The sequence below is a fragment of the Calonectris borealis genome, chromosome 14 (genome assembly GCF_964195595.1).
Source record: "Calonectris borealis chromosome 14, bCalBor7.hap1.2, whole genome shotgun sequence".
Lineage (NCBI taxonomy): Eukaryota > Metazoa > Chordata > Aves > Procellariiformes > Procellariidae > Calonectris > Calonectris borealis.
This window is the reverse complement of record NC_134325.1, coordinates 8,794,193-8,813,301: the sequence shown is the minus strand read 5'-3', so window position 1 is coordinate 8,813,301 and position 19,109 is coordinate 8,794,193. Positions and strand designations below refer to the sequence as shown.

The 19,109-nt window shown below is 52.1% G+C and overlaps 1 protein-coding gene across 1 annotated transcript; it reads left to right on the top strand.

Moving 5' to 3' along the window:
• Positions 1-2,701: 2,701 nt before the first annotated feature.
• Positions 2,702-18,244, top strand: NRIP3 (nuclear receptor interacting protein 3). Its single transcript, XM_075162778.1, has 7 exons — positions 2,702-3,099; positions 9,548-9,727; positions 10,451-10,533; positions 13,907-14,046; positions 14,468-14,520; positions 14,620-14,717; positions 16,073-18,244. Exons 1-7 carry the CDS (start codon positions 2,926-2,928, stop codon positions 16,086-16,088), a joined length of 744 nt encoding a protein of 247 aa, XP_075018879.1. The 5' UTR covers positions 2,702-2,925; the 3' UTR covers positions 16,089-18,244.
• The last annotated feature ends 865 nt before the right edge of the window (positions 18,245-19,109 follow it).

Below are 19,109 nucleotides of genomic sequence, written 5' to 3'. Positions count from 1 at the left end.
ATGGGGGCGTGAACGCAGCTCCGCAGCTCCTCTTTCCTTACGCTGATTAAGCTGCAGCCTTGGAGCTGCAGTGTGAGGGGGCTTTTCATGCTCCACTTGCTCTTGCAGCTTTGCTCTTCTTGCCGTAAGCCAGAGCGGACTGGGCATTTGCTAGTACGCCAGGCAGAGTGCTGCTCCTCCACGGAGCTTTTCTATTAAAAATTGTCTCCTGGTTTCAGCGGCAGTCCTTCTGCTTTCTTCTGTGCCCCCTTGCCTTTGGGAGAGTGCGGATGTAATCATATGTCTTTATTTAATCAACTGGATAAGTGCCAAATAGCTCCCAAGGTGAAAAATAAGGTGCTCTTATCCTCCCGGGCACATTTGCCTGTAGTGGAACAATGGTCCTGTCGTGTAATGAGCCGAATCAGCACGGGGAGAAAAAACTACATCCCCCTTCAGACTGTCAGCCCTGTTATCCTTCTGCACACTGACACATTCACCGAGCTCGGGCTGGCTCACGCGTAACGGCCTTTATGTGAGGCTGTGAAATAATGGGTTTGGGTTTTATTGTATTCGGCGCGCTCATCTGATTTTTTTTTTTCCCTCTCTCGCAGGTCATATGAGGAGGGGCTGAACAGACACAGTCTGGCCGTGGCTGCAGAGCTCAGGTGTGTAAGTTTACACACAGAGCGTTGCCGCTTTGGCATCCCCGCAGCAGCCCTGCTCACCGCTCCCCGTGCGAGCTGCCGGGGCTGCGGGGTGCCGGTGGCGCGGGCACTGCTGGCAGCGACCTCTTGCAGAGGGGCTGCTCTCAGCCTTCAGCACCCTCGTGTCAACCAAGCTTTACGTTTAAAATGTGCCGAGATAAAGAAATAGGCGGTTGGTTCTGGGCTGTTGGGGCTGGCCCCGTTGCATGGGTCGAGGTGAGAGGACGGGGCTGGCTGCAGCGCAGGGGGGCCGGATCCTGCCTGGCCCCTTCCCCGCTCAGGTTCAGGGCTTCGCAGCAGCCCGCAGGGGAGGAAGGAAGGAGAAACCGTGGTGCTGCGGTTTAAAGCGACTCTGCCTGCTTGGCGTTTTCATTGCTTTCATTTATTTTTTTTCAATATATCTCAGTTGCTGCAAGGGGAATGTCTCCCCGGCTGCTTTCAGGGGAGCCCCTCTTTTTCCTCTCTCTCCTCCACATTACTTCGGGTGTCTCTCCGAAGTATTCTTCCTTGGCCTCCCCTCTCCCTTTCCTGTCAGAGACAGGAGTGTTTCCCTGAAGCTGGCCAGAGGCTGACGGTGTCTTGGTGAGCGGGAAACTGCATCCGGGCTGCGTTGGTGGGGGAGAGCAAAGCGGGGTCAGCACCCCAGCTCCTCCCGAAGGCCGCGAGTGCCCTGGAAGTCAGGCTTGGCGTAAATCCTGGGCTAAGCTCTGCTTTTCTAGCGCTTTATCTAGCGCATCAAAGGTCTCTGTTAGTTTAGCAAGAACCAAACCCGCGTGGGGTGTTTCTGTCTCTCTGAGGCAGAGCTGCGTTTCCTCCTGCGCCTATTCCTTGCAACAAATTACCTGGGAAGCGGAAGGTCCGGCCGAGTGCCTGCTGCCCCCGCTGCGCTGCTGAAAGTGTGTGGGCCTTCTGGGGAAAAAAAAGAAGTAAAAAGTGTTTCTTTCTGGTGAGAGATGATATATCACTTAAAAACTCACTGTTGCAGTGAAGGAAACACACGTGTGCTGTGAGTCCCGTTAAGAGAATCCCCTTCCCTAACAATTATGTCAATCAGGCTTTACAGTATGAAAGTGTATTAAGTTTGTTGATGTGTATTAGTTCATGTTATACACTGTAATGTAATGAGGTAGTGGAATTTTACTGGAAACTTTCACCCTTATGTGAAATGATAAAGGACAGCCCGGCCCCAGAAATAAGGACTTTGCTTCTTGGAAGCCTCGAGCTGCCCACGAAGGATAAAGGATACCCCTGGACAACCAAGATAGCCCCAGCACCCTCACCCTCTAACATGTCTTTGAAAGCCTCCCAGCATCGTCTGGTGTCAGAGGTAAGTAACTGCAGCAAGACTGACTCCAGCGACGTCTGGATCCACAGACACGCAGCAAGAATGTTGCAAAACTATAGTTGCTTTGCAAAGTTTTACTCTGATTAGGAGAAAATTACTAGCAGGATGCTAGTGATTAGTCAAGGCATGCTCTACCTGAACGTTTGATGGGTATAGAAACCCTGTGTAAAAGCACATTTGGGGTGCCCCAATTTGGCTGGGACAGTTTTCTGACAGTCCTTACCCTTCCTGGGGACTTGAGTAGGCAGTGGTGATGCAGATCGGTGCCTGCAATGCTTCAGTGAGGCCAGTGGCACCCAGAGCCTGCCCTAACCCCGCCAGCCCAGGCGTAAGGTAGCAAACCTCAACGTGGCCAGCTGCACGGCCCCTGTGGGGCTGCATCACCCCACCCTGTCCCATCCAGGACCGCATGGGTGCTGGGCAGCCGTCACCTGCCGTGACACTTCAGACTCCCTATCCAGGCCAAAAAAAGCTGTGCCTGCAGAGGTTGGCTGGGAGGTGCGCTGGCTCCCGGGGCTGTTTGCAGCTCTCAAAGCCTCCCAGCAGCCTCACGGGCAGAAAAGAGCACCGGTGCCGGTGCTCCGGCGCTCTCTTTTCTGCCCGTGAGGCTGCTGGGGGTCGGACGCCTGCGGCTAATCTCGCTTTCAGAGAGGCAGCGAGCAGGAACGGTGCCAATTTATTCCCTTAGACCGAGCCTGAGCTCACCCGCCGTTGTTTGTGCAACGTATTGCAATGTGCCCAACCCCTCCTTTACTCGGCGGCGCGGGCTGGAGTACCTGCCGGTCTCCAAACGTCACCAGGCTCCGGTTATAAAGCGCAGGCGATAGAGCATCTCCCCGGCTCCATCCCTCCGAGAGGCGCATCTTCGAGAAGCGAGCCGTACGCAGGTGGAAGATGTTTTATTCGGGTATCCTGACAGAGCCGAGTAGAAAAGAAGTGGAGATAAGGGAAGCGGCGTCTCTCCGCCAGCAGAGGAGGATGAAGCAGGCAGTTCAGTTTATTCACAAGGATTCTGCAGATCTCCTCCCTCTGGATGGGCTGAAGAAGCTGGGGACTTCAAAAGATACTGTAAGGTTTTATTGTGTTTACTGGAAGGAGACTGAAGAAGCTGGTAGGGCAGTGTCTATTTTTTTTTTCCTCATGCCATTTTTCTATTAGGAGGAGCAGTCGGTTGCTTGTGGAAGTTGATTTTAAAAATGAGGCTTTTGTATGTAAAAAGAAGGGAGTAGAAATATGATGCTAGTTATCACCAGGGTTGCTTTTTGCTAGTTGCTGCTTTCAGATGCCTGGCACTCGGATCTAAAAGCTTTTGAGTTTTTTTTTTTTTTTACATTTACATGAAAATGGGATACTGTTTCCAGTACAAAAATCCTCTCTGAATCAGAGTAGATCAAAATGGCTTCATATAATGCATACATATATACACCTATGTTTGTCTGTGATGCATATATACGCATAACATAAAATCATAAAAGATTCGGTAAAGTGTAGTCCTTAGTACTTCAAAATATAAAACTGCCAAGATTACACTTTGATAAAGGCCTATGCAATATGTTTTTTTTTTTAAATGAAGATACATAATTCTAGGTTTTAAATATTTACATATGCAGTGATCCATGTGATCCTGTAGCTGACATACAATATTCTTCATTCCAGGGTCTGGAGAGCATTTCTGATACTAATGTGCATAAATGTTTGAGCTTTCTCTAATGGGAAGTGATACTTAAATGTAATATCAAAAGTACTGATGTAAGGAGCAAAATCTAGAAAATATATCTTACCGAGGAAAGCTCCTTTACTTTTTTTTGCCTGATTGTTGCAAAATTCTAACACCTTGTAACACACAATATTTGCTTTTTTCAATGCTTGATACAGGTTCATTGAAAAAAGTGAATCTTTTTGTTTTTAGTGGGGTAGTTTTGTTCTGTCGCAGCCTTCCTGCTCAGCTGGGTTAGGCTCGGCTCTGCCTGGCTGAGATAAGTGGAATGAGTTGGCTGTTCTCTGCAGTGCACGTGGAGGTGATTTCTTTTTGACATCCCAAATGTTTTGCTGTTGTAGGGAGTGAAGCTCCTGCCCAGGGAAAGGCTCGGAAGGAGCTTTCCTGGTCACCGTTGAAGGGCAGCTCTCCGTCGGGGAGCTGCAAAGTGCCTTTCAGAGCGTGATGGTGCTGTAGTTACTATTGTCGGTAGGGTCTGAATAACGTGTCGTGGCTCAGCAACCCACGGTGCGTGGGGCTGAGGCCCTGGTGACAGGGGTTTCTGCTCTGCCCAGACGAGAGAGGCAACAGGTAGCAGGAGCCAGGGGCACTGAGCGCTGAAGTCCTTGTCCCCGCAGCAGCGAGGACCAGGTTTGGCCCCGGTGCCAGGGGCTCCTCGCCACCGCCCTGGTCACACAAACGCCACCGGAGGTTTGCTCCCTGCTCCTGTGCCTGCGCCGGCTGAGCCGCGGCTGCAGCATCGCCCCCGCTGCACCCACAGCCCCTGCGAGGGGGGTCCGTGCAGGGCGGCTCTCTCCAGGGACGTGCCAAAGCCCTGGGGAGGTCCACAGCTCCTGATCCGCTCCAAGGACAAACAGGAGGTGCGGCGTGGCAGAAGTGCGCTGCCCGCCCCGGCTACCCTGGCTGTGGTGGGTCTCCGGCCAGGGATGGCGGAGAACCGAGCTGGTATGGGCTGCCCCACTGCAAAACCACCTTGTCCCCACACCACAGGGAGGGGCGATGGGACAGTGGGCACACGTGGCCAGGACTCGCCTTGGCCACAGCCTCCTGCCCCGTGGGACGTATGGGGAGTCCCCCAAGCGACAGCACTGGCACGTGCTCAGGCCGGTTCCTGCAGTCCCAGAGAAGATGCCATGGATTTCAGCATTGTTGCAGTGGGTCGTGTTGCAGCGAAGCCAGGCTGCAGCACCGCCACGCTCAGACCGCACGCGGCCGGGGCGGCAGTGAGCATCGCCTCAAGAGGCCCCGCCATGTCTCCCCGGTGCCGTGGCTGCCTGGATGTCACAAGAGTTGTCGCCAGGAGGAGCCGGAGATCGTGCGTCTCTGAGACTGGAGAAGCACCAAGAGCCTCTGAAACGTGGGACCCCACCTTGGCACGGCCCCAAACCGAGAGGTCCAGGTCCAGAGGGGTTGAGCTGCGCGGTCAGGAGGCCCAGGCCATCAGGGGTCTTTGCCAGGACATTTGCATGCCTTTCTCGTGAAGAACTGCACAACTCCTAACAAAGCAGCACATTTTTGTGTCTAAAGCTGCGTGACAGCTGTGGTGACGTGGGTGGAAGGGCTTTTGACGTGACTGGCATTATTAATGCAGGGTTTCCCGTGGGGGTTTTCCAGCGGCCTCAGCAGGAGAAGAGAGGAGGTAACAGCTCCCCAGAGATGGGGGCAGGTGGGGAGGACAGACCCTGTCTGTCAGGGTGACAGCTGGCAGCGACCACTCCGATTTTGGGGAGAAATCCCCTTCCTTTTGGCCGCAGTGCAGGGGGTGCTGCGCAGAGGTCACCGGGGCGGGTGTGCTGGCATCCCCCAGCTTGTGTGCCATTACTCGGCTCCTGAAGCATCTCTCCTGGTGATGCACCACGTAGGCAGGTTTGACAGATACTTGTTGTAATTACCTATGTTAAGCCTCCGATATTTTTCAGTGTATTTTTCTGGGTTGGACTGAACTCTTCTAGTTCCTCGCTCCCTTTACATGTTCCTCTTTTTTTGCCTACTGTAAGGCCAAACTATAGCATAGCATACATTGGATTTGGCAAACTAAGGGCTGGATATACAGAGCAGAAATGGTTTTGTTTTGATGCCTCACTATTAGCCTCCTCCCCGAAGCCCAGAAAATTGGCATGGGATGGTGGTTAGCTGGGATTTAGGCTTCCCGACGCCATAACCGTGACCCCCTGCCTGGCTTGGGCAGGGCGTGCTGGCCGTTGGCAAAACAGTCCCGCATCACTTTACAAGCTGGGAAACAAAGCTATAAATAGAAACAAACAACAAAAAAAAGCATTTTCCCTTCCCAAAATACCCTTGGAGCCTCCCCTGGCTGCCCCGGTCCTCAGCGCAGCTCTGGGTGCCCCTGTGGCCCCGTCCCCTGCTCCTGTAGCTGGTGCAACATTGCAGTCAATGGCAGCGCGTTCAGCTTTCCCCGCTTTCCCACTGCGCTTTCCCACTGCGTTGTGTCTTGGTTAAAATGCAAAAAACTTTGATGTTAGGTGCACTGTTTTGGTCAGAGACCTGGCCGCTGCCTGGGCACCCAGGGCGCACAGGAGAGCATCTCTTGTCCCACCTCGTCCCCCTGCGAGAGGGGCTGACACCACGCGAGCACAGGCTGCTGGTAGAAGAGGTGAATTTGGATGAAGGATGGGAAGAAGAGAGAGAAATTGTTATTTCTTGGGACAAGTTCCATTGTTTTCTTCTACTGTCTAGGTACAGAAGAGAGCGCAAACCTCCTGAGATGGCTTTGGGGAGGGGAGGAGCTGGCGTCTTCCCTGACTTTCATCTCCGCCTGAGTGAAACTGCTGTTGACGGGTCTTGTTATCCCCAGATCTAGAAGCCAAAATAGTGGGAAACCTGCCAGAGAGATGGATACTGCAAGCTGCAGCAATGCGCTTGCTTATAAATTAGAGAGGAGCAAAACTGCACAGAACTATTTGTGGTTTTGACAGACAGTGGTAAATAGGTTCAGCAATAGCTGGTGTCTCCACTCACTTCTTTTAGGTTTCTGCTGTGACTTCTTTAGGGGATTGTAGGTTTTTGCAAAGTCTCAGGGATGGAAAGGGAAATATCTTATGAAAAAAATCCTGGTTTGTATTTATATTGTGCTGAACGATACTAGGAAATAACTTTTTTTTTTTCCACTTACACAATGGTATGTAATTTTTTTTTTTTATAAAGCTTTCAACAGTTTTGTGCGATGCATAGAAAGACAGTACCAGATAATCTGGGTTACTTCAAACACCGATCCTGGCTGTGTGGCCGACCCACGCTGGAGGGAGAACACGGCTGCCTTCCTCATTGCTGTCACGGGGAAGTCCTCTCCCTCCCTCCCTCCCAGACATGGTCTGCTTGCAGTTTTCCAGCAAAATGTGCGTTTGTAAATGTCCCCTGGCACATTACCTGCTTACCAAGTACGTATCCATCACTTGAGTCATCTCCGTGACTAACATCCCTCACTCTGTTGCAAGGGAAATACAAGTTAAAGCAAACTAATTAATAGCCTGAGACAGGATGGTGCTGCGGGGAACCTCTTCAGCCCCCTCTTGCTAGATTATTTCTGTATTGGAGCACAACGTAAGCAACATTTGTCCCCCCAAAGGCAGGATTCACTGTGGCTTTCAGAAGGGCAAGCGTCAACAAAAGACAGTCCCATTTGTGGTGGTAGCTCGTGTTTGCTGAGTGCTGGATTTTTTCCTTTTGGTGACGGATCCCATATAGGATTCATAAAACCAGGGCCTGAGAAAATTCACATACATAGCTGGTTAACGATCCATATGGAGATGTGTGCCTATTCTACTACTCCAGATGTGTGCCTGAGTTGCAGGCAAACATAAAGGGTGAAAAGGACGTGCCATCCACTGTCAGCAAACCCTGGCTTTCATTTTTGCTCAGATGAGGAGCTTTGGAGGTGATCACAGCGCTGACTGTGCACCTACGGCTTCTGCCTCTTGTAAGGGAGCCCTCGATTCCAAACTGATTTGCTCGTCCCTCAGCACAGGGTCCATTACTAGTGGAGCCAGTCTGCCTGCCTTTAATCTGGTTAAGTAATACCGGTTCCTGCTGTTCAGTCTCGCTGGGAAGGCGGAGGACACCAGAGCGGTGCTGGAGCTTTGTTACTTTGTGTGTGTGAAGGAGACAGTGCAGTGCTGGATCCGATTTCTCCCCGTCACTGGGAGCATGACTACGTTATCGCCTTTACACAGGACATGCTCTCCAGCGTGCCGGTCAGACGTAGTACCTGCAACTGAAAATGGTCATGAAATTTTATTTCCTTTCAAGTCGCAGGTTGTATGCAGAAGTAAGAACAGTGAAAAGTGGGGAAAAATGGAGATTATGTGTCCCGGTGACACTGCTGTTGGCTGCATCCACCCCATCTCAGCAGTCAGGTCCGTGTTACGTCTACAGCAGGATCTGAAGCACTAACGTGGTTGCAGTTATTTTAGGATGATGCCAAGTTGCATTAGCCTTTTGGAAGTGCTGTTATTTAACACGCGGCACAGATTATTTTAAAGATGAGGCGCTGCGCATGAGGGTGCGCGCTGGCCAACTCGGGGAACCACGGCCCGAGGCTTTCCAAGTTATCTTGATCCCATTGAAATTCCCTCTGGATGAGGATGGTTTAAATTTCCCTGCAGACACACAGGCATATTTAATATGAATGCAAAAATTCAGAAATAAGCCAGTAAGAAGGTCTCACTGTGGACAAATGAAAATCAGAAGGGAAGGGCAGTACCGGGGGGGGAGATTAGCCGGGCAGAGAAAAGAGCAGATAATCAAGCAGAGTCATTTCACCTCCAGCAGAGTATGTGCATCCATCCGTGACGAACATTAAACATAAAAAGGCTTTTGGGAAAGCAGTTGGAGGAGATTTTGAGAGGCAACATGCTTCTCACAGAGCAAATGGAAATGGCAGAGAAAGCGAGAAGCCGCCGTACAAAGCGTTGGGGGTTCCCAGGAGAACACCTACCTACCTACTTCAGATGATCCTACCTCTTCCCCTCTCTCCTTTCCCTCCCACAACATGGCACCAGGATTGGTCCCATTGACTCCCCTTTAGCAGCTAAATACAAATGCGGAGGGAAGAGACACGCAGGGCAATTTTTAGACCAAATTCTGACCTAAAGGCCAGACCAGGTGTGACAATAGACACCATCTGTAGCTCTCCTCTTGCAGTTGTGCCTTGTTCACTTGCACCCGTAAGAGCCAACGCAGAGACATCCACATCAGCTTCTTAAATTCTGGGTGGATTCACGCAAAGAGCATCGCCACGGGTGGAGGCTGGACACAGGGATTTCCTACGCCAGCAAGGCCAGTGCTGAATGAAAGTGTCTGTGTTCATTCAGTAAATCCATACATCTTTTTCATACTTAGGTGGTGCGTGTAATTGGAAAGGTAATTTGTTACCTCTTAACTTTTCACGTCACTGCAAAATTCCCGATATCCTTATCAACACATGAAGGCAATTATGGCTGAAACACCAGCTTGGAAAAGCCTGACTTGTTTTGATTCCTATATGAAATCAAATCTTGAACTTGTGTTTGGAAAAGAAAGGCATCCCTCCAAATGCTGGTTAATATTTCGAAAGGATTATTCCGTTGCCAATACAAAGTAGTTGTCTTTAGTCAAAGACAAATAGGTGTAGGCTAGGGAGAATAGATGCAGTCTGGGAATCGGGGAGAGTGAGACCTTAGGGCATCCCTCTGGCGAGAGCAGCGCTGGCCCGGGGGCACCACAAGCAGGCTGGCGATGCAGGTCACTTCGTGGCTTTCCTCTGACTTCACCCTGCTCTTCTGTTTGTGTTTTTTCTTAAAGCAACCACATAATATCCTGCAGAAGCGCCTGATGGAGACAAATTTATCAAAATTACGAAGCAGCCGAGGCAGCTGGACTCTGAAGAGTGATATCTCAGCGCAGACCAACAAGCTGAATCAAACCAAACTGGGCAGCTCAGGGAAAACAGAGGACGAGGAGCTCATAGTGGTGAGCTGCCAGGTAATAGTCCCTCCCCAGCCTTCTGGGTTTTTTTTCCCCAAAATTTTGTTTCTGACAGCCTCAAGCTGTGCTCTTGTTCTTCGTGTTTCCCGATTAGGGTTGCACTCCACCGAGGCTGTCACAGCTGGGGGGATGCTCTCCCTCTGCAGCTCAGGGCTGCTGCAGCACGGGCGCCCACCTGGGTGTCAGCGTGAAAACTGCTCTGGTGGATGTCTCCCCTTGGACATCAGGGCGGAGGGAGTAGCCAGGCTGGGGCAGCATGCTGAAATGCTGAGGAGTAATTATCCATGGCGAATCCCCGTGCTCACAGCCTAGTGTTTTCCTCAAGTGCCATCCCTCTTTTCTTTCCCCAAGAGTAATTTCACATTTCTCCTCCTTAACCCCACGCTCTTTTGTATTTCCTGCTCTCCACAATATCCCCTCCTGCCCAGGGCTGCCCCTTCTGCCCTCTGCAGGGGCAAACGCTGCCGGGAAGGCCTCAGGACCCAGCACCATGTTGTTTAGTAGCACCATTTTGTTCAAAAAGCAGCTCAAGAGCCAACTCTTGGGTGCCTGGGGTGGGCAAGGCGATACCCTGCAGGCATGAGGTGGAGCGGGAATGGGCTGGTGCGAGGAGATGTTGGCATTTCAGCGGGGACCGGTGTGTGCGGAGCGGAGAGCCCAGACACCCTGCGCTCATCCCGCATCCCGCGCATCGTCTCCCGTCTCTGCTTGCTCTTGCAGTGTGCGGGGAAGGAGCTGAAGGCCGTGGTGGACACCGGCTCGCAGCACAACCTCATGTCATCTGCCTGCCTGGACAAGCTAGGGTAAATATCCAGCTGGATTTCTGTTTTGTGGGAACTCGTGGCACCTGGCAGCACAGGCAGTGCTCCTGGGGCTGGGGCTTCGCTCACGCCAGCGATGGCCACTCTGGAAGGGAGGGCAAGCCCCTCAGCCTCCTGTTACAACCAAATCCTGGCTTATTCTTAAATGTCCTTGCAGGGAGCTGAAATAGCCGCTTGTACCAACCTATTCACCTCTGAGTAAATCCCTTCAGAGGGCTGGATGCATTTGTATTTTTTCAGTGCCTGCCTGTTTGTCATTCAGCGCCTCATGAAATAGCTGAACACCCCCCCGCCCCCAATCTTCTGTGTCCCCAGGGCAGGCGTGGGGCTGGGTGAGCCCAGCCCAGCCCTGCAGGTCCCCGCTGCGAGGCAGGGACCTGGCTGCTGGCCGTGCTCCCGCTGGCCCTGCAGCGCTGCTGGCCCCAGCACCGGGTGTAAAGCAGCTGTGCGCTTGTGTACGTGCACGTGCTCGAAATTTGGTGTCTGATGCTACTCCCAATAACAAATTTCTCCCGGTTGAAGGGAAAGGAAATGGATTTACGTAGTGTTAGAGAGCTGACTGCCAGCCATTTGCAGCAAAACTCCCACTGATCTCCGAGGAGCAGGATCAGGCATCAGCTCACAGGGTATCAAGGAGATTTTGGCACTTTATTCCCGTGGAGTCATTGCTTTTTATCGCCGACTCGCAGTGATTATACAAAACCCAATTGCAGTTGTTCCCTGAGCACTACTGCACCGCCCTGAACGAACGGTGCCTGTTTTCTGCCTAGACAGTAATTACTTATTTGCACAACAGTGTTTAGTGGCTGGAAGGTGGCTGTGCTTATTACAAACTTGTCACAAACTGTGAAGCTGCTCAGCCTAGCTCACGGATGATAAGGGTGCGTTTGGAGGGGTCTCATCTCGCAAGACGCTGTATTGGCTGCTCAACACGTCTGAGCCGCACAGCGATGCTCTGTGACAGTTCGTCTGCTCTCTCTGTTACTCATGCGTGTCCCGTGTGGTTTCTGCAGCACCAGTCTGCTTCAGCAGTCTCACCCTTCAAAGAGCGCTTAAGAAGTAGGTTAGAGCCAGTTTCGGCTCTCAGGTTATGGGGATGCCCTCCTGACTGAGCCATCAGCCGGACGGCTGCAGTTAAAAGGCCCACGGCCCTCCCAGCGTTACGCATCACAGTGAGCCAGCTTTGGTTCCTGCGAGGTGGGACCCCACGGCACCGGGGCGTGCAGCAGCCACACTGCCCGTGCAGGCAGACGGCGCGGCCGGAGCCACAGCCCGTCCCGCGCGCGCTGCCAGCCGAGGCGTGCAGCAGGCAGGGCTGCCTTGCAGGCAGCTTCCTGCAGCTCCTTTGCTGTTTGTGTTTGTGGGGACAGAAGCTAAAGCCAGATTAATAAAGCGGGTTAAAACCAGGGCTTTGATGCCTGGCTCGCTCTGCCGTCGCTGTGGTAGGTCCCGTGCGACAGCAGGCACCACTCCAGGACGTTTTACTTCAAAGCAGTCCAGCGCGTGTGGCAATGATAAAACACGAGTTTTGTTTAAATCCAGCCCTGGAAAGCAGCAGGGAAGAGGCGTGCTAGGCGATTTTGCTCTTGCTCCTGCCAGGGCAGGAGGGGCCCCGCAGGGTGCTTTGCTGGGTGCTGCTGCCTGCAGTTGAGGCTCAGCGGCTCTGGGGACGGGCCCTGCTGCTGAGGTCGCTGGGGGCTCAGCGCCTAAAAGCAGCGTGCGTGTGCCCGAGGCGCAGGCCCAATTCCTCCCTTCTTTTTTAAAAATCTTTTTGCATCTTGTCATGGTGCCGTTCGAGCTCTTCACCTCGCCTCTGAGGAAAGCGGTGGGGTTAGCTCGCGGGTTGCCGCAGCGTAAGAAATCCCCTGCAGAGGTGTAGGTGCAGCTGTTGCGTGAGCAGCTCTGGTCATGGCACACTGCTGGGGACTCTCCACTTTCAAACCCAACTCCAAGAGGTGTCGCTGCATCATGCATCAGTGGTTCTCCTCACCTCGCTGCAGTTTCCTGGCCGGCTTTCAGCCATGCATTGCCCACGAGCTATCCGCCCGTCCTTGGGTCGGTCTCAGCTGTGACGAAGCGCTTCCTTGAAGGTGGCTTTACTCTGTCCCCCGCTGCAGCCCCTCTGCAGCCCTGGTCACGCCTGGGAAAACCTGGGTCAGCGGGTGCTGGAGCGAGGAGCCATCTCCAGCTGTCTCTCGGCTCTGTTCAGGTCCTGGCTCCAGCGCTGCCGCCTGTGCCCTGCGGTGGGGACAAATGGAAGGAAACAAAGATCACAGCCAAAGACCACAAGTCTTCCCTTGAGTGGATAGAGAAGCCATTGGAATTGACTGCACCCAAAAAAGTGCATTCCAACCTGTCTCGGGCTAGAGTAAAGCCAGCTCAGGGCCAAGGAGCTCATAAACTTCTTGATATGTTCCCACTGCGTTTTAAGGCCAGTCCCTGCGGGAAGCGGCAGAGGGGATCCAGCTCCTTCTCTCTGCTGCCTCTCCTGGTCCTTGTACCTGCGCTAAATGGCGTGGGCAATCCCCACCTCGGTCCTGGGGCCTCTGCCTCTGAGGGGGGCTGGTCCCCCCCGGGATGGATGGACGGAGAGACAGACAGACAGACACAAAGGCACTGCTGCAGTGCAGCTCAGCAGAAAGGTACCTCAAATAGCTGAAAACCAACACAGCTTTTATCCGAGGGAGAGATCACCGCCTCGAACTGCCTTTCCATTAGATTCTCCTTTGGTTTAAAAGAGAAACTGAAGCTAAATAATTAATCAGTGTTGCCAGACTAGTTCATGGGGCATAGATAGAAAAAACAACTGTACCTGAGATATCCCTAACATCCTTTTTTCCTTTTCTTGGGCTGAATGTGATTGATCTGTCCCCATTTCCTCTGACTTAACCCAGCAGCAGCACCTGCTAACAAGCGTGGATCAGGCGCGCTGCCCCGACTGTGAGGCACGGGGACACGGTGTGGTGGGAGCTGGAGTGGAGTATCCCTTCCTTACACCCACACTGCATTAGAAGCAATTTTAGATCAGCAGCTTCCCCAAGTCTTGAGGAAATGTAGGAAAAAAGATTCCTCAGGTAAAAAGCAAAATCCAGGAAGGAGCTCTGCTTGGGGCAAGGGCTGACGCGGCCCCGGGGCTGCGTCGTGGGTCGCGCTATGGCCTGATGTGGGTGTAGGATGCTGGCTGTAGGGAGAGCATCGTAGAAAATCTGCCAAGAAATCTGCTTTCCAATAATGGCGTGGTAATATGAGCAAGCTAAGAGCACTTCAGGTGTAAGTACCCTCCAAACGCCGTTTGCTCCTTGCCAGAGCAGCCGAACCGCGGCCGTTTCACGTCAGAAGTGTTTTCAACGCGCAGGTTAAAGGAGCATCTCAAAGCACTCCCTGGCGAAGACGAGATGGTTTCATTGCCGTACAAGGTGAGGGCGATCGGCCAGATCGAGTGCCTCGCCCTCACGGTGGGAGCGATCCCCGTGGAGTGCGCTGCCCTCGTCGTGGGTGAGTGCGTGTGGGCTCCCCTGGTCCCCGGGTACGGGCTGGGGCTCTACTCCCTCTTACCCCCGCGGGAAAAATGAAGCTTCAGAAATACGTTAAAATTAAAATAGAAATACCGCTTTTCTGCAGCAAAAGCCCCTGTTTGGCCCTTCAGGGGGAGGGAGGGAGGGAGGGAGGATGCGTTCAGCAGGGCTGGGCTGGCGGCACCAGGCTCGCGCTCTGCCGTGCTGACGGAGCGACCGCTGCGTCTCCCTGCAGGCGCATCCGCCGGCCCTCGTTTGATCTCGTTACCCCCCGGAGTAACTCAGTCCTTTATAAACAGAGTTTTATTTAGCAGAGTAGCCATGAAGGAAGGATGGAGTCTCTGACAAAAAGCATGGGAGAACATTTTGAATGCATAAATCTAAATGTTCCTATTTTTCAGAAGACAATGAGAAACCTTTCTCCTTTGGGCTGCAGACACTGAAATCTCTGAAGGTAGGGGGTTCCCAGCAGGGCTTTTACCCATGCTGGGGGAGCTGGGACCACTGTGAATTCCAGTTTTCCCTCTTACCTAAAGGCATTTATTCTCTACAGTGTGTCATAAACATGGAGAAGCACCATCTCGTTCTGGGGAAGACGGACAGGGAAGAAATCCCGTTCGTGGGCAGCGGCAGTGCTGCGGCAGGAGAGCAGTGAGTTGCCTGAGGGGGTGAGCTGCCTCTGCACCCCCGAGCCTGATGGCAGTGCCCCCCGCACGGCCACGCAGGAGCCCCCAGACCCTCGCTGCAGGCGAGCGAGAGCTCACCGGCGCTGGCAGAAATTGTTTTCATCAGTTCATTGAGTTTTGAAACAGAATCCCCAGCTTTTTCAGCAGCCTTTTAGCTTTTGCTGCTTTTTTTCCAGTAAGCATTGTGCAGCCAAGGGGTGTCTGAAAAGACACGCACAGGGAAACGCCTTAGGAAATGTACTTTTTGGAGGTCACTCCTTGAGCGCTGCTTTGAGAAACAACATTTTTCTGGAAAATATTTATGAAGCAAGGCAAATAAACCCACATGAATTCTTTACAAAGTGCAGGAGACAGAGATCCTGCCTGGAGATAACGGTGTTGCTGCTTCTCCCTGCATTGCCCTGGCTGCCCTCCCTCCAGCTGCACCTGATGTCCTGGACCTTTTCAGCCTTATCTCCCTATAGAAAGAGAAATCTGTGCTGTCCACTCTGGTACCTCCTAAACATGCGTAGCTTGTGACGGCTGGCTCTGCAGTCAGGCAGGCGGCAGGCAGGGCAACCCCCCTCCTTCCAGGCGCTGCACGGGGCTCCTCCTCGCCGAGCACTCTGAAAAAGAGACGTATGGATGGCTCCTGCCTCTGACTTATGAAACCGGCAGGCGCCGGGTGCCTGAGGGGGGATTTGCACTTATGTGCCTCTCCAGCTTCACAGGCAGCGCTTGTGGTTGCTCAGTGATGGGCGCTGCGGACACAGCCATCTAAAAAACGTTTGCTCATTGCGTAAGAAAGCGTCTTTGGCAAATGGCGTAGGGCAGCACCTTCTTTAGCTGCCTGTCATGACCAGCCACAGTCATTTTGGATGTCCCGCAGCCCCTGTGCAGCTCGAGCCTGCTGTGCTGGGCATCGCCGAGCTCCAGGAGCCCGGGCGGGAGCGGGGAAGGAGCGGAGCTGTCTCAGCTAATTGTATTTATGCTCCTTGGGGAGTACACGAGGGATGTACACACTAGCGCCGGGAGTGGGGATGAAAGCGCCTGTGCACCCGCCGCGTGCCCAGGGCAGCCGCCGGCCATGGGTGCTGCCAGCGCGTGAGCCCAGGGAGCGCCCGGTGTGCACCACAGGGAGACCGCGCTGCAGCGCAGAACCTCAGGGTGTTTTCCCTGTCTCCTTTGAAATAGGGATGCGAGAGGCATAGTGTAGTTCTGCCACCGCCGCAGTGATGAATTATTTCTTGGTACTGCATTCAAGGCCAAATTTTGCTGCTTTTTCTTTTTTTTTCATGAAAAATGCCTATTTTATTGAATGTCTTTTCCTTCCTGTTTCAGCAGTTCAGAGGCATAAAAAGAAATTGAAACACTGTCCCCACACAAGAGCTTGACATCAAAGAAATCCTGTGCAGCTGTTCCAGAAGAAACAGCAGCGCGCTGCTTTGAAAATATTTATACTAGGCTACAGCTTGAGTAGAGCTAAATGAAATCCTGTTCAGTAGCCAGTAATTTAGAGATATTGTCATGTTTATCTATGGGTTTTGAGAAACAAACGTGTGCTTATTTTCTGGACTTTTCTATATAGTGTCCTCTTTATTACAAACAGTTGGGAAAACCTTATGAACTACTTCTGATGAGAAAAATAATTTTTATAGTGGCCTCGTATGAGTAATTGTATTTAGCTGTGATTAGAGGCTATCAGAATGAAATTTTTATTAATGATTTTTCCAGGGGCTAAGCATTTATATTCGCTTAATTGATATTGCCACATTCAAATGGCCATTACCAGGAAGTTACTCAGAGTACAATAACAATGCTAATACCACCTAGGAATTATAGCTCATCCTGTTAGCATAGTATTGTTGCCATGTAATTAGGGATGCAACTGCTGGCTTGATGAGAAAGAGCAATTACAGAATTATTAATGGGTTATAGGCTTAATGGGTTACATGGCTTGGCAGAAGCACAGAAACAGGGTTTGGGGGGGCTCCTGGGGTGATCTCCCGCAGCCCCCAGCTCGCTGTGGGGTTGGCACCGGCACAGGGGCAGCTCATCGTGGCCCTGCCTCGCTGGGGCTCGAAACTGCCCGAGGAGGGATCCTGCGGGCAGGTCTCGGCTGCCTCCCTAGCGGGAATAGTCAGGAAAATTAATCATCGTATTGAGCCAAAAAGCAACAAACAAGCACAACAGTACCTTGTCCGGAAAGCAGCAGATACAGAGCCTTATTGGTACATCAGGAACCAAATGGCCCCAACGTGCCCTCGGTTCTCCCCTGCGGCCAGGACTGGTGCCTCCGCCTGCCCGCCCAGCACCCTGCCTAAGCACCAGCAGCAGCTGGGCTACGCGCTGGTGCGGGTTATCAGCTCCAGTTGGACTTCAGTGTTGCTGCCAGAAATGCCATATTTTTTATATCTATTTACAGATTGCCTGGGATCTTAAGTACAACACTAACCTTGATCACCCTCAGGGCAGGTGGGAGTTTTCGCCAGGACAAACGTTTCATTCGGTGTTACTGTCCTGTAGCAGCAGGGTCGCTACTTCACATGCTGCTCGCTTGCAGACCAGAACAAACGTATGGTATTTCTTGGGGGAGCCTGGCCTCGTACAAAAGCAGCTTTCTAGATTTTTAAAAGCTAATAGGAATTAATTACTGTCATCTGCTGAAGCGGCATCTTTAAAATTCAGAATAATATCCTTGTGATGTTGTGCATCTGCCGATGGCCAGTCCCGCTGCGGCCGGATCTGCAAGGGCCAGCTGTGTGCCGCAGGAGCGGGAGCGCTGCTCCGGCAGCTCTTTCTGAGCAAAAGCCCTTTGGCCGCAGGCAGGCGCAGGCTGCAGCGCGGCTCAGCTGGGCCCCGGGGTCTCCTACGGGATCCAAGCGGCTGCTCGTGCACTTAAGCCTCCCCGCAGACATTAATGCACCGCTCGCCCAGGCATCCCGTGGTGGTAGCATCAGCCGCAAGCACCGGCATCGTCGCTGGCATTTCCACTAAGGAAATGTCTCGGCAGTCCTGGGCGAGGACCAGTAACTTCTGTCACCTTGTGGCCATCGGCTCAGGTCTGGAGCCTGTCCCGCGAGCCAGGCTCCTCCAGCTTTAGCCAGCCCGTGCCCAGTAATGCCATCCCACGCCTGCCATGGCATCTAAGCTGGAGCTTTATCTCCTGCAGCGGGTTTGAACCTCTTTTCAACATTGGGTATGACTAGCAAATCTGAACTATCTGTATTTTGAGCTATTTTCTATTTTGGTGATAAGTTTCAGTGCTTTCTCTACATACAGTATTTTATATAACACAGCTATATATATATATATATTTACAGGGTTGGGCTGCTAAGGGCAGTCCCACTGATGTGTTGTAGAAATATTTCACTAAATATGAAATATATTTGATTATTTTATATGCTATGAGTTTGGTATTTTGGTACTTCTTTCTTTCTGTGCTTATTACACTGCTAAATGTCAAATTAAATCTAAATAAAGTTACATTGTTATTGCTGCTTATTTGCTTGTACCCTGGATATGCCGGTTATTTGTTTTCAGTGTACTTCTCTGTTGAGAGCAGGAGCTCATTTCAGTCTTTACCCCAGTGGGGCTCCACAGTGCTTTTGTGCTTCTGTCGGGAATTGCTATCGGACCGTAGAGAGAGCGGCAGTGGAGACGCGCTAACCAGGCAGGCTAAATGGCACACAGCACTTGTGGTAAAATGTCAGCATTTGAAATCCCAGCCTTTTGTTGCCATGCATCTCCCTCCCAAAGGAGGTGTGAGGTCCTGCTTGGCCTCCTTCGAGTTTTGCCCTTTGGAAAGCTGAGTTTGTTTCTGCCGTGTTTGGCTAGCTCGCTGGGGCAATGCCAGCCAGCGCGGGGGAATACGAAGGTGACTTTGTAAACTTTGTGAAGCCAGGAAAAGAAAGTGGTCAGAGCAAAAGACAGGTAAGGCATGCATGTGATAGCCATGCGACCACAAACAGAAGAGCAGAAGCCTGAGACCAGCGCCTTCCCCAAAGCTTTGCATGTAGATTCAGGGGCTTGCTGTCTCTGCCCAGGTAGTCTTTAGGCTGCTTCAGCAGTAGTTGATCTCTCTCTTACCGATGAGAAATTATCCTTTTACCCACTCAACGTCCCACAGCAAAAACCTTTGGTGGAGCAGCAGTACTTCAAGCCCAGTAGAAGTGGCTCTCCTCAGCGCTGGGCTGCCTTTCTCCGAGCACGGAAAGAAACCAGACTCCAGCAATAAAGTGGAGAAAACATGAGGAGGATAAATGTACAGGCAAAAATAACTTCTCGTGCTTCCTGGAGCTGCTACGGGTTTCTAGACTTACTCAGACTATTCCTGATGCTAGAGAGCAGAGTCCTAGCACAAGCAAATGGAAAATCA